Source organism: Mixophyes fleayi, chromosome 6 (genome assembly GCF_038048845.1).
Source record: "Mixophyes fleayi isolate aMixFle1 chromosome 6, aMixFle1.hap1, whole genome shotgun sequence".
NCBI lineage: Eukaryota > Metazoa > Chordata > Amphibia > Anura > Limnodynastidae > Mixophyes > Mixophyes fleayi.
The window spans coordinates 212,456,703-212,469,153 of record NC_134407.1 but is presented as its reverse complement, the minus strand read 5'-3'; the positions used below and the strand labels follow the sequence as shown (position 1 = coordinate 212,469,153).

At 39.4% G+C, this 12,451-nt stretch overlaps 1 protein-coding gene across 1 annotated transcript; it reads left to right on the top strand.

Annotated features, from left to right (window-relative positions):
- The first annotated feature begins 5,335 nt into the window (after positions 1-5,335).
- Positions 5,336-12,155, top strand: LOC142159895 (uncharacterized). Its single transcript, XM_075214751.1, has 5 exons — positions 5,336-5,440; positions 7,181-7,311; positions 7,588-7,779; positions 8,588-8,696; positions 9,977-12,155. The coding sequence occupies exons 2-5, from the start codon at positions 7,234-7,236 to the stop codon at positions 11,110-11,112; spliced, it is 1,515 nt and encodes a 504-aa protein (XP_075070852.1). The 5' UTR covers positions 5,336-5,440; positions 7,181-7,233; the 3' UTR covers positions 11,113-12,155.
- The last annotated feature ends 296 nt before the right edge of the window (positions 12,156-12,451 follow it).

Sequence of the window (12,451 nt, the reverse complement as noted above, 5' to 3'; positions counted from 1 at the left end):
AAACTAACGAAGCGGTAATTAAAAAAATAACACAGCGGGTTTTGCCTGTAATTAAATTGCAGTTTTAAATAGACGGCAAAATCAAAGAAAATCTGTGATTTTTCAAGACATACATTTACACATACACATACAGATTACCAATCTCTAGGGTAGGGTGATCTTGTTTCCTCCAGAAGGAGATGATCAAAGGAGGTGATTAAAAGTTTGGCTGCATTTAATATGTGGATGTTGTTTTGTTTACCTCTGGAATAGGACAACAGGGTAGGGAAAAAAAGGTTAATGAGGAATAAAAATATCTGTAGTATCTTTAATTAAATAATGTGTTTTTTCTCCAGAAATATTTACGTTTTGCGCAGTTCTGTAAAATTTGAGGTGTACCCCCCTCTCCAAAAAGTCTCCAGCAACTGATGATGATTGTTAATATTTCTTCATATCATAGAACATCCATTTGGAGCAAGGGTCTCTCCCATATATTTCTCAAATATGGACTCATGAATATAATTTTCTTATTGATTATAATTAATTAGTATTTTATACAATTAAGATATAATGCCTCTGGAGGAGATGTCATGACAACAATATTCTAATGGTGCATATTTAATAGCTTGTTAGTTTTACATGAATAAACATAAAAACAGTTTTTTGGTAGATAAAATCTTTCTTGGATCAAGGGGAATTCTGGGAAGCGGTTTAATGAAGCATGATCTTTTTAATAATTTTATAGCGTGAGAAGGCCAAGCTTTAAAGGAGAGGCCAGGAGGAAAGGTGGGATTGTTCCATAATGAGACCAAATTTGATTTTTCCCGTATTAATGCGGATCTCTTCGTCGCATAGTCCCAGATAGATATTGAGTGATTTATGGATGGTAGAATAATATTACATGCTGAACGCAATTATCTTTGTATCCATAGAGTAGAAGGTAATTAGATTTTAGGGAAATAGCTCTCTATGTCTACTCAAGGTCTAGTTCCAGGTTCGGAGTAGAATTTAATTGTCTGTGAGAAATGCGAGGCAAGATAATATTTTGGGATGTTAGGCAAACTCAACAATCATCTCTCACCCAGTTTCTCTAAAATGTTTGAACAGATTCTAATTTTGTGTATCTTGCCATGTAAATGTTAAAATATCACTCTGAATTTGTTTTAGATATTTTCAGGAGATTCGGATTGGAGTTCAATATGAGTAAATTGTCAGGAACAGACAGGATCTTTGGATTTAACAGTCAGTCTCAGGGGCGCACGGAGGATTTGTCAGGGGGGGTTTCCTCCAGCCCCGGAAAATAAATAAATAAATCTAGAGACCTGCCGTGCACGCGCGGCAGCGCCGTTTCGGCTGCACTGTAGTATACAGCAGCCGCGGCGCTGTCAAAGAAGCGTCCGCGGCGGTGCTGTATACAATACAGCACCGCCGCGGACGCTTCTTAGACAGCGCTGCGACTGCTGTATACTACAGTAGGGCACTTTTTAGCGAAGGGGGGGTTTCTGGAGACCCAGAAACCCCCCCTGCGTGCGCCACTGAGTCTTGTTTCACTTTATCGTGAAGATGCGGAATCTAACATGACTTACGTATTCACCAGGAACACCCGCAAGGAGGAATGGGCGTCACTACTAGTCTCATGTAGGTTGTGGCCCTCCAAACAGGTACCAGGGAGTAAATGTATCAAGCTGAGAGTTTGCCAGCGGGTTTGAAAATTGGAGATGTTGCCTATAGCAACCAGATTCTAGCTGTCATTTTGTAGAATGCACTAAATAAATGATACCTAGAATCTGATTGGTTTTTCAAACCCGCCGGAAAACTCTCAGCTTGATACATTTACCCCCAGATGTTACCGACAGGTAAGTGGCATCAAGAGCAAATATAAGAAATGCAAAATAGAGATACCAGATATATACTGGAAGACGAGACAGATCTGTACAGCGCTGTGGAATTAGTGCCGCTATATAAATCAATTGATGATGATTGCTGAGGATACCAGGATTGCTGAAGAAGCATAAAAATACATTTTTATAGTTGCTTCTGTTGGCAAACACATGTTCTAGCATTGCATATGAGACTGTCATCACTACTGGTCAGGACTTAGACTAGTAACATTGTCATGCCTAGAGTTTGATTCGGACGTGGCTCACGTGGCTCTCAGTATGGCCACCTTTTCTGTAAATTGACTTATGCCAAACGCTCCTTCCCTGTCCCGTTCTTTCCCTGAAATCATAGGCTGTAGTAAGTGTCCTTGGCGTTTGAAGACAGAGCAGACAGGTATTTACTGGCAAATGTCCCCCAGTTCTGGGCATACGCATTCGCATGATACACTCAAAATCGGCAGGTATGTGCCTTGTTAAATCAGGCCCTAAGTTGTGGACGAACAGGACCAGGATTTGTTGTGGACTATGAGTTATGTAATACCCAGAATCGGGACATTTGCCAGTAAATACCTGTCTGGAGCGTTGCCCAAGAATTGGTATTTGGGTGGACGGCTTGGGTGGATCAGGGCAGGGCTTTTCTTGTCCCAGTTTCACTATGTTTGGAGATATGGGCAAACATGGCTTTTTATTATATGTAACCTGTATAACCATAGTTGTTATATGAAGGTGACCAGTGTGATATTGCTGTACTCCTGGTGTGTACAAGATTTTCTCTTCTTATTTATGCAACAAAATAAAGGTGTACATATGAGAATTGGAGAGTGAGAGTCTCTGTTTCGTCTTTACATCCTTTCTTTATAAGATCAGGTCTACATAAAAGTGGCCGCTGCTTCCCAGCACTGAAGACGAAAGATTAAAAACATTGAAATAATTGTATTCCTCTAGTTTTGGACTGCCTTCCTGTGTGGAACCGGTGACGTCGCATATTCCATCTATAGTTACCGCTTTCACTGCAATAGAGCGGAGCACAGAGCGATCAGCGTGAGGGGGCGTGGCCTTTGTTGCTTGTTGGTTCATGTCCGCTGTAAAGCGCTACCTGGGAGGTCAGGTGGAACGCACAGAAGTGACGTAAAAGTAAGCCGATAAGACATTGATGTTACCTGCAGTAGGTAATGACATTATAAGCTCTTATTAAATGTTTGTGTCTTGTTATAAGTCATATGATATTAATTATAAAGTATAGAATTTTATATATTACATAAATATATATATTTAAAATGTAGTGAATTATAATAATATAACTAGTGACCAGCCATCGTGAATCATGGTAACTGACTTTCTATTAGTACATTATATGTGCTTATTACTGTCTCCCATAGAATCTCATTATACAGCAGCTTCTGCTCATCCCATAGTTATATCTGTGTATAGTGTCTGATATTTTCAGTAATACACTGTTACCTAGAGCTGAGGGTTTGTACTTTTATTATCTATCAACTTGCCTCATACTTGCCAACTTTTCCTCATTGGCTTCAGGGAGATCCCAGGGGAGGTGGGCGTGCGTGGGGCGGGGCCTGATGAAGTTCATCATTTTGACCACACCCCCTAAACGATTGCCATAATTTGGCCAATTACATCAGAGGGCGGGGCTAAAATGACGCAATATTTGCGTCATTAAGCCCAGCCACTTATCTATTGCGTGGGCGAGAATCGGGAGGTTGCCCTGCTCTCCCGGGAGGTCTCCCAGAAATGCGGGAGTCTCCCGGACATTCTGGGAGAGTAGGCAACTATGCTTAAAGAAAAGCAGCTAATAAATCTCTAGAGACTGAAGTGTCTTTTACATTTCTGTCTCCATTACTGAAGTCATGTTGTCTTACCTGTCAGCCTTTGATTAAATCCCGGTCTCCATGAATATGGCCACCTCCATAAGCATCGATACATGGGCATAGGACACAATTTCTGAACTGTGTCATCATGCCACAGATAGCGACGCCAATCACGTCTTGTACTGGCTCAGCATCAGGGAGAATGCCAGACTCTTCAGGGAGTGAGGGAGATCACCCCTATTTCAGGGAGTCTCCCTGACATTCAGGGAGAGTTGGCAAGTATGACTTGCCTGTGTTGTCTTAATCTGTGCTTGCTTATGTCATAGTGGATGTGTGATGTTACTGATCTAATAATGTTATCTATGATTTCATTACGGATGTGATTTCTCATGTGATTTTGCGTATGATAAGTTGAAAATCGGCAGGTATGTGCTGTGTTGAATCAGGCCCTAAGTCATAGGCGAACAGGACCAGTATCTGTTCTGGACTATGAGTTATGTAACAGAGAGTAATAAGTGTAATTCCCAGTAATAATCTCTCTAACCCTCCAAAAGTGATGCAATAAGTAAGACTTAAATAGGGTTGCTAAAGATTTGAAATTTTGGAGGTCAGCTTTTTTCAGTGTTGAAGCCATAGTGGGGCATCTGTCCACTGTGGTGCTTATGACGGCATTAAAGTCTCTGGCCACTAAAAGTCCATCCTGCTTATGTGGCCTAAGAAATGATTTATTTTTAGCAAAAAAGCCCTGATGATTTTGATTTGGAGCGTAGATGTTTATTAAAGTACAAAAGTTGCTCGATTTCTCTACTTAAACATGAGGGGAAACCAAAAGGTACGGAGTGGTAGGCCAATTGGCAATTGACTGCCAAATCCCCCAGGGTGGGTAGAACTGAGGCCTTGAGGCATTACAGTAGGTGAGGTAGTTGTAGAAAGGAACTGAAAACTGTAATGGAGATGGCTCAATATTATAACCTTTATAAACATGCTCTCTGGGCATCCCAGGTCCCAGCAGTGGGTTTACACTAGATAGCTATGTAATTGGCTTACCGCAAGTGCCATACAAGTTATATGAAAGCCACAGGACCGCTGTGCAATAGACAATTTCAGTATATAAGCAGAATTGTTTGTGTTACATATTAAAAGTTGAAAGATCAGCACTGGGATGACATATTATATATGGAACTGATGTTACTATATCCAAACAAATCTGTAAATAATATATAAGAATATAACAACTTAGCTCTGGTTTAACTGTGCAATTGATTAATATATTTTTAAACTTGCTCTGCTGGACCACGAGAAAATGGCGACCGCTTTTCTACACTCTGCTTTACATGTAGTTTACAACACTACCGTCTATATCGCGGTGTCAGTGTGCAGAACTACCCATGTAGCTGTAGTCCTGGTGAATATAAGATGACGTCTTTGTATATAACGAGTGATATAAAGAGTTAAAGATGAAGACGGGAGTAAAGTACTATATCTCACCCCTACGGCCTTGATTTATAAGAACTGGACTACATGAAAATGGCCGCCGAGAATTGGTTCACAGCCTGCCAGTGTAGTACCGGTGACGTCACACACAACGCACCAGATGACAGCACCGAGCAATCAGCGAGAGGGGGCGTGGTCGGTGAGGGCCGTCGTTCCATGACTCCGCCCAGCAATTCCTTGATTGGGAGTCAGGTGGAACGCACAGGCCGGAAGTGACGTTTTCAGGAACCAGAGATGACACATTTAAGGCTCTGACAGCAGGTAATTATATTTATTACATGAGATACACAGAATTATATCAGTAGTGGTCAGTGATGGTGAATCATTGCAACTGATTTTTTGTTAGTACCTTTATGTTATTGTCTTCCATAGAGTATCATTATAAAACAGCTTCTGCTCATCCCATTGTTATATTTGTATATATTGTCTCATATATATTCATAAATGCCCATATAACACATTTACTGTATGTTACATTTGTGCAGTTTCTGTTATATTTAATATTTTACATGCCAGCATGAAGTCTGCCATCTTCTGGGCAGCTATGAGTATTCATGAGATAACAGCCTGTATACTAGCAGAAGCCAGCTCCTCAGACGCACCCTTTGACCTCATCAAACTAGAAATTATTCCAGTTTTCAAGACACACTTCTAATTGTCTCTGAATGATCACACGAGATGCAGTTGATTTTGGATGTAAACTGTATGACTGGCACTTTAAAAAGAAGAAAACACTACTTGTGTTGTAATAATGGATGTTAAAGTTGTTATCACAAGAAATTATGTCCATAGCTATAATTAATAAAGAACACTGTGTTTGTGATTAATCCAAGGAATATTTCAGAGGGACATTATGAAAGGTTGAACTTGATGGACCTGACTTTTTTTTTATTTTAACATTACTTAGCAGGAAGTGAACCTATAAATTCACTAGCGCGGAAATTCAAATTGCATTCCAGTATAAATTTCCAACCAACACCTTCTCAAAGGAATTCAAGACTTGTATTTGAAACTAAAATCTTGCTTTTGCACCTCATTTTAAAAGTCTATGTCTACGTACCGCTAAACCACATTCATTTAGGAACATCCTTGATTTGCGCAGTTCCTCTCTTTGGCTACCTAAAGATTAAGGGGGAGTCTTGGTTAGCACATGGGGCAGGGAAACCTTTGTCCATAACATATATTGGTGCATAATACTTAGATAGTTTAAAGACTAATTCCATGTTTAATAAAGTGGATTGACCTCAAAGCTCTTCTCGAATTGGGGTAACCACTCCACTAGGAACAAATTCCTTTTTTTCGGTGAGACCCATAATGAAGTTGACACATCACAAATAAGGACCTGATTTGCAGAACAGGTCACATCATTCTGCTGATTTCTCCTGATGATGTAATTACGTTTGAAGATCCCAGCATGGTATCTTTGAAAGCTTAGAACATTAAAGCGGAAGGTGGGGCCATATTACTATCTACTGCAGCTTTATCTGCTAATTAGTTCATCATCATCATCAACATTTATTTATATAGCGCCAGCAAATTCCATAGCGTTTTACAGTTGGGAACAAACATTAATAAAACAATACTGGGTAATACATACAGACGTAGAGGTAAGAGGGCCCTGCTTGCAAGCTTACAATCTATGGGAATTGTTCGAAAGTATAATTTAATCAGAAGTACCCCTATGCAGAGAAAATGACAGTGGGCACCTCTGCCATTCAGATAAGGGGGTATTAAATTAAATTCCAAATCCACTTTATTTTAAAAGGGAAATTAGTCTTCAATTAGTAAATTATTACTTAATACGTAAGTCAACCGTTTACCTGTTTTAAGAACATGAAAATTATGATGTCATAATTCTCAGATTTGAAGCGTGTAGTTGATTAGGAGTAACAACAATACTGATTGATTGTAACATTTTACATTACTAATCCCAGGTTTGAACAAGAAATTTATGACTCTTGCACATATGACATTTCTTATATATTCTGTATCTGTCTGCAGAGGTCATCTTACCCTTAATCATTCTCACAAAACAAAACCTCTGAGATTTTGTGATGGACAAAGACAGGTGTCACAAGACTGAGAGGATATTAAATCTCACTCTGGAGATCATCTACCTGCTGACTGGAGAGGTGAGGGATTCTGGGAATGTCACAGTGACATCATTCTTATCTCTACTAATAATACAGGGATATGACTGGAGAGGTGAGGGATTCTGGGAATGTCATATTTTAGGGCTTGGAGTGAAACATAATGTTATTTTTAGATAGATGTAAAGCAGTGTGTCCAATAGCTTTAACAGGATACAGTGAAAAAGATAAATACAGATAATATAAGTAGTCCAGCATTCTGACATCAGAGGGAAGATGTGGTCACTGGACACTTTATTATTGTTTCTTAATACACAGGAGTATACAGTAGCAAAGAAGACATCTGGTGAGTGTGTGACACCCAGCAGCCATCCCCCGGTATCAGGAGTATTGAGTAGGACCCAGAGCCTCATCACGGTGCCTCCACCTCACTCACTGATACATGAGAGAAACAATGACCAGAGGATTCTAGAACTCACCAACAAGATCATTCAGCTGCTGACTGGAGAGGTGACTGCTGGGAATGGGACATTATACAGTAACACCAGGGGATGTGTCTGGGTGATGACTGTATCATTGTGTGTGTCAGGTTCCTATAAGGTGTGATGATGTCACTGTCTATTTCTCAATGGAGGAGTGGGAGTATTTAGAGGGACACAAGGATCTGATAATAGTGAATCACCGGCCCCTCTCATCACTGGATAAGAGGAGGCTAATTACAGTAAAGCAGAGAAAAGTTAAAAGAGGCCACCTAGATATACACATTATCTGATAGCATGTATAAACAGTGCATTCAGTCACTCTGAGTCTCCTACAGATGGACCCAGTAATAGAAATACCCCAGAGAGATATCGCTGCTCAATTGAATTGTACAGTGGAAATTCACAGTATCCCAGAGACTTGTTGGGTAGATTGAAATACTAAAGTTACTGTACCCTAAATGATTTATAGAGAAGCTATGTGGGTCTTATAAATTTGTACTTTTCTGTTTCATCTTATCTCATTAAAGGGTTTTCAGCTTTTAAACAATTAATTAAATTGTCCTCCATCCCTTCCCTGTTATCTGAAGCAGAATGCAGTCAAGTCCAGATTTGTGTGTGTTTCCCTGCACCCACATCCATGGCGCCACAATATAGCTCCTTGGACAGTCCGCCAGCGCCAAGAGTCCTTGAGTGAGCCGGTTTTTCACGTCAGGTGCCGAAGAAAGTTACCGGCTGGGGGCTCTTACTACACAGGGAACAGATTTAATTTGAATTAGTTTGTTCTAAACTGGATGACCCCTTTAATTTAGTCATTATTATTTTTGTGGGTTATTTAGGGAGAAGACATGAATTATATTAAAGTAGAAGTTATAGAGGCAGAAGAAACATATGTGAGGGGTGATCAGCCGTTTAAGGAGGAGGAAATCTCTAGAAATATTGGGACAGGTGAGTAACAAACCCTAAAAACAAAAAATAGTTATGTATTCTCCTTGTTCAGTCACTACAACATTCTCATACTACACCCTCGCCTGTTAGTACAAACTAATAAGTAAAAATTATCTGCTCAGTGCTTGGACCCATTAATTTATTAATGTTTATTTATATAGAGTCAATATATTACTCAGTGCTTTACAGATAATGTTTTCAATGTTTCACATCAGTCACTTCCCAAGTTAAGCTTATAGTCTCTCTATCACACTAACACACACACGAACTAACATTAACTTACCAGAATATTTTTGCACTGTAGGAGGAAATGGACACAAAAAACTGGAAACCATTAATACTTTACAAAAGCAGTATTAGCCCCTATTAGACTCCTGTTCTTCTCCTCACATTATTATTATTATTAATTTTTATTTATAGGGCGCCACAAGGTGTCTGTGGCGCCGTACAGGGACAAAAACGAATTACAATACAAGGTGAGACAGCACAGTACAGTAAACATAAAGCACAGTAACTCCGTAAGCTCAATGCACAGCTAGTGAGGGCGGGGGGGGAGTATCCGCAAATGACGGGGCCCAAAAGGAGGGCGCGGAAGACAGGGAGACCCCCAGAGGGAGGAGGGAGCGAGAGTGGACGTGGGGTGGAGGACCCTCGAGGAGGAGGGCAAAGTAGCTGGAGAGCAGAGTTAGAAGTGGTGGAAACAGGAGGAGAGTTGGCCCTGCTCAGAGGAGCGTACAATCTAAGGGGAGGGGTGGACAGACGGAGAACGCAGGGGAGAGAGGGAGAGTAGAGAGACGGAGGCAAGGAAGGGGAAAGAAGGGGGAGAGGCAGAGTATAAGGTAGGTAGTTAAGTGGGAGACTGGAAGGCTTTAAGAGCTACCAGCCAATAGATCTGACCAGTCTCCTCCCCATATTCACTGGTGTTAGTATAGGGGGCTTAAATCTGGCCTTTATTTATAGACCCCCGACCCTGCATATCGATTCTTCAGGCCCAGTAATATATTCTGGTTTCTGGTTCAATTGTTTTGTTGCTTTCCAGACCAATTTTTATCTCTCATTCTGACAAATTTCAGATTTCCACAGCCAAATGCACTAACATAGGGCCAGTTTAAGAAAGAGCAATGTTAAAAAAATATATACATATATATATTTCAATACTTGTCCTGAATGTTTTTTGTTTTATATACCCTTTTCTGCAGATTTGTATCTGTTTCTTTTGTCTCATTCCCCTTTTTCTTGAAATGAAGATAACTTCTAATCCATTTTTCCACTCTCGGCAGATGGACACAACGGCAGGAATACCTCAGAGCATCTCATTTTATCTCCTGATTGTGAAATTGAACACAAAAATATCACAGCAGTTTCTCCTGGAGAAACCACCATTACGCCGAATGTACATCAAGTGCTTTTCAGTGAAGATATATCTTCTAATACCTTTACTCTAGAGGAATGTTGTCATGATAACTTAGATATTGTTAAACATAGAAGTGATAAAATTATATCCTGTTCTGAATGTGGTAAATGCTTTACCCAGAGTTCAAAACTAATTTTACATCAGAGAACTCACACAGGCGAGAAACCATTTCCATGTTCTGAGTGTGGGAAATGTTTTACACAGAAGTCCGATCTTAGTAAACATGAGAGAATTCACACAGGCGAGAAGCCATTTTCATGTTCTGAATGTGTAAAATGTTTTACTCGTAAAGCCGATCTTGTCAAACATCAGAGAATTCACACAGGCGAGAAACCTTTCCCATGTACTGAGTGTGGAAAATGTTTTACACAGAAAACAGATCTCATTAAACATCAGAGAATTCACACAGGTGAGAAGCCATTTTCATGCTCTGAATGTGGGAAATATTTTCAACAGAAATCACATCTTGTTATACATCTGAGAATTCACACAGGTGAAAAGCCATTTTCATGTTCTGAATGTGGGAAATGTTTTACTAAGAAACTACAGCTTGTTGAACATCAAAAAACTCACACAGATGAGAATCCATTTTCATGTCCTGAGTGTGGTAAATGTTTTCCACGTAAAACATTTCTTCTTAATCATCAGAGAACTCACACAGGTGAGAAGCCATTTTCATGTTTTCATTGTGGAAAACATTTTACATATAAATCAGATCTAGTTAGACACATAAAAAGTCACACAGGTGTAAAGCCATTTCCATGTTCTGTGTGTGGGAAATGTTTTACAAAGAAATCTGATATTGTTAGACATCAGGTAATTCACACAGGTGAGAGGCCTTTTCCATGTTTAGCCTGCGGAAAATGTTTTGCATATAAAACAGTCCTTGTTAAACATCAGCGAATTCACACAGGTGAGAAGCCATTTTCATGTTCTGATTGTGGGAAATGTTTTACACAGAAAGCAGATCTTATTAAACATCAGAGAATCCATACAGGTTAAAGGTCATTTCCATTTTCCGATGTATTTAAGTGGGTGTACAGCTGTTGGTATGTTTTGAAGTGTAAAGTATTTTATTCAATTAACATATCTTAAGTATATCATATTCTCCCTGACTAGATCACTACATTGATCTCTCTTCCCAATTAATTTCCCTATCAGAAGATATAAAGTGACCTTATTTTCTATTGTTATAGTCTGTTTATCTCTTTGCTTCAACATGTTGAATTGTTGTTTTGTTTGATAATTTATCCATTCATTTACAATATAGTTGCTACAGGAAGTACCCCAGAATCATGGCCATCTACACATTTGATACAAATATATTTCTATTTTAGTTGTTTTCGTGCCTTCTTTGAGATGAATTTATGATGGCATAAACAAAACATTTTCTTAAATTTGTTTACATAGGTACACAATTACATTTTAGAAGACTGATACCTTAGATAGTCGTAACAAACATCCTATAACAGTGGTTCTCAATAACGACCACTAGTACCTGCACTGTGAGGATTCTTGTGCTGCCACTACAAAGCTACGTTGTGTTACCACTGCATGAAACAGGGATGGGAGAGCAGCCAGTGCTGTAACTGATAAGAATACTGCATACCTCTCCTTTATTGAGACTCAACATCCAGTTAGTACTAAATTAGCCAATCTGCCAGTTACAGCAGTGTTTTTTTCAGGCAATAGTCTGAGCAAATTCACTTGGTAGCAGTGTCAGGAGAGAAGCAACAGGATGGTAGGTAATACACACCAAGGTTCTCAGTATATTGGTTCAATGGGCGCTGTATTACATTCTGACGTCATGGAAATATGAGACAATGCAGAAATGTTGAAGGAATAGAAATCTTTTATGCAAACGCACAGACTGTTCTAGAGCAATCTGACATAGAGTCGCCTCTAGATGGCTCCCTGTACCTCCCTCCTATACATAGTACTGCTCATGTACTGTACATCAAGCAAAGCAATTACAGTTATCCATTAGGGGGAAAAAGGACATTTAAGAAGCAAAACAATTGTAATTAAAAATGATAAAAAGAAAACATTGTTTTATACAATATGTGGATCTTGTGTATTGTGTATCTGTTATTGGCTGTACACTTGTATTTGTCACTTGTTTCTGTTTCAAATACAAAGTATAAAGCAAACCATAATTTAGAGATGTGTGTACGCTAATATTTTTGGCATAATATATGCATTTCCTTGACTTGCTCCATGGCAGACTTAGTCGGCTGTGTAGAGACAGGTAATAAGAAACACCTGGAGGGCATATAGGGTTACTCCTCCTTCACTCTGGTGTCTTTTTTTCTGTCAGCTGAGTAAGGCGATTTTAATGTAA

Coding starts and splice junctions, on each gene's coding strand:
- LOC142159895 (XM_075214751.1), top strand. CDS start 7,234: ATGGACAAAGACAGGTGTCACAAGACTGAGAGGATATTAAATCTCACT. Junction 7,312..7,587: donor TCTACCTGCTGACTGGAGAG/GTGAGGGATTCT, acceptor CTTAATACACAG/GAGTATACAGTAGCAAAGAA. Junction 7,780..8,587: donor TTCAGCTGCTGACTGGAGAG/GTGACTGCTGGG, acceptor TGGGTTATTTAG/GGAGAAGACATGAATTATAT.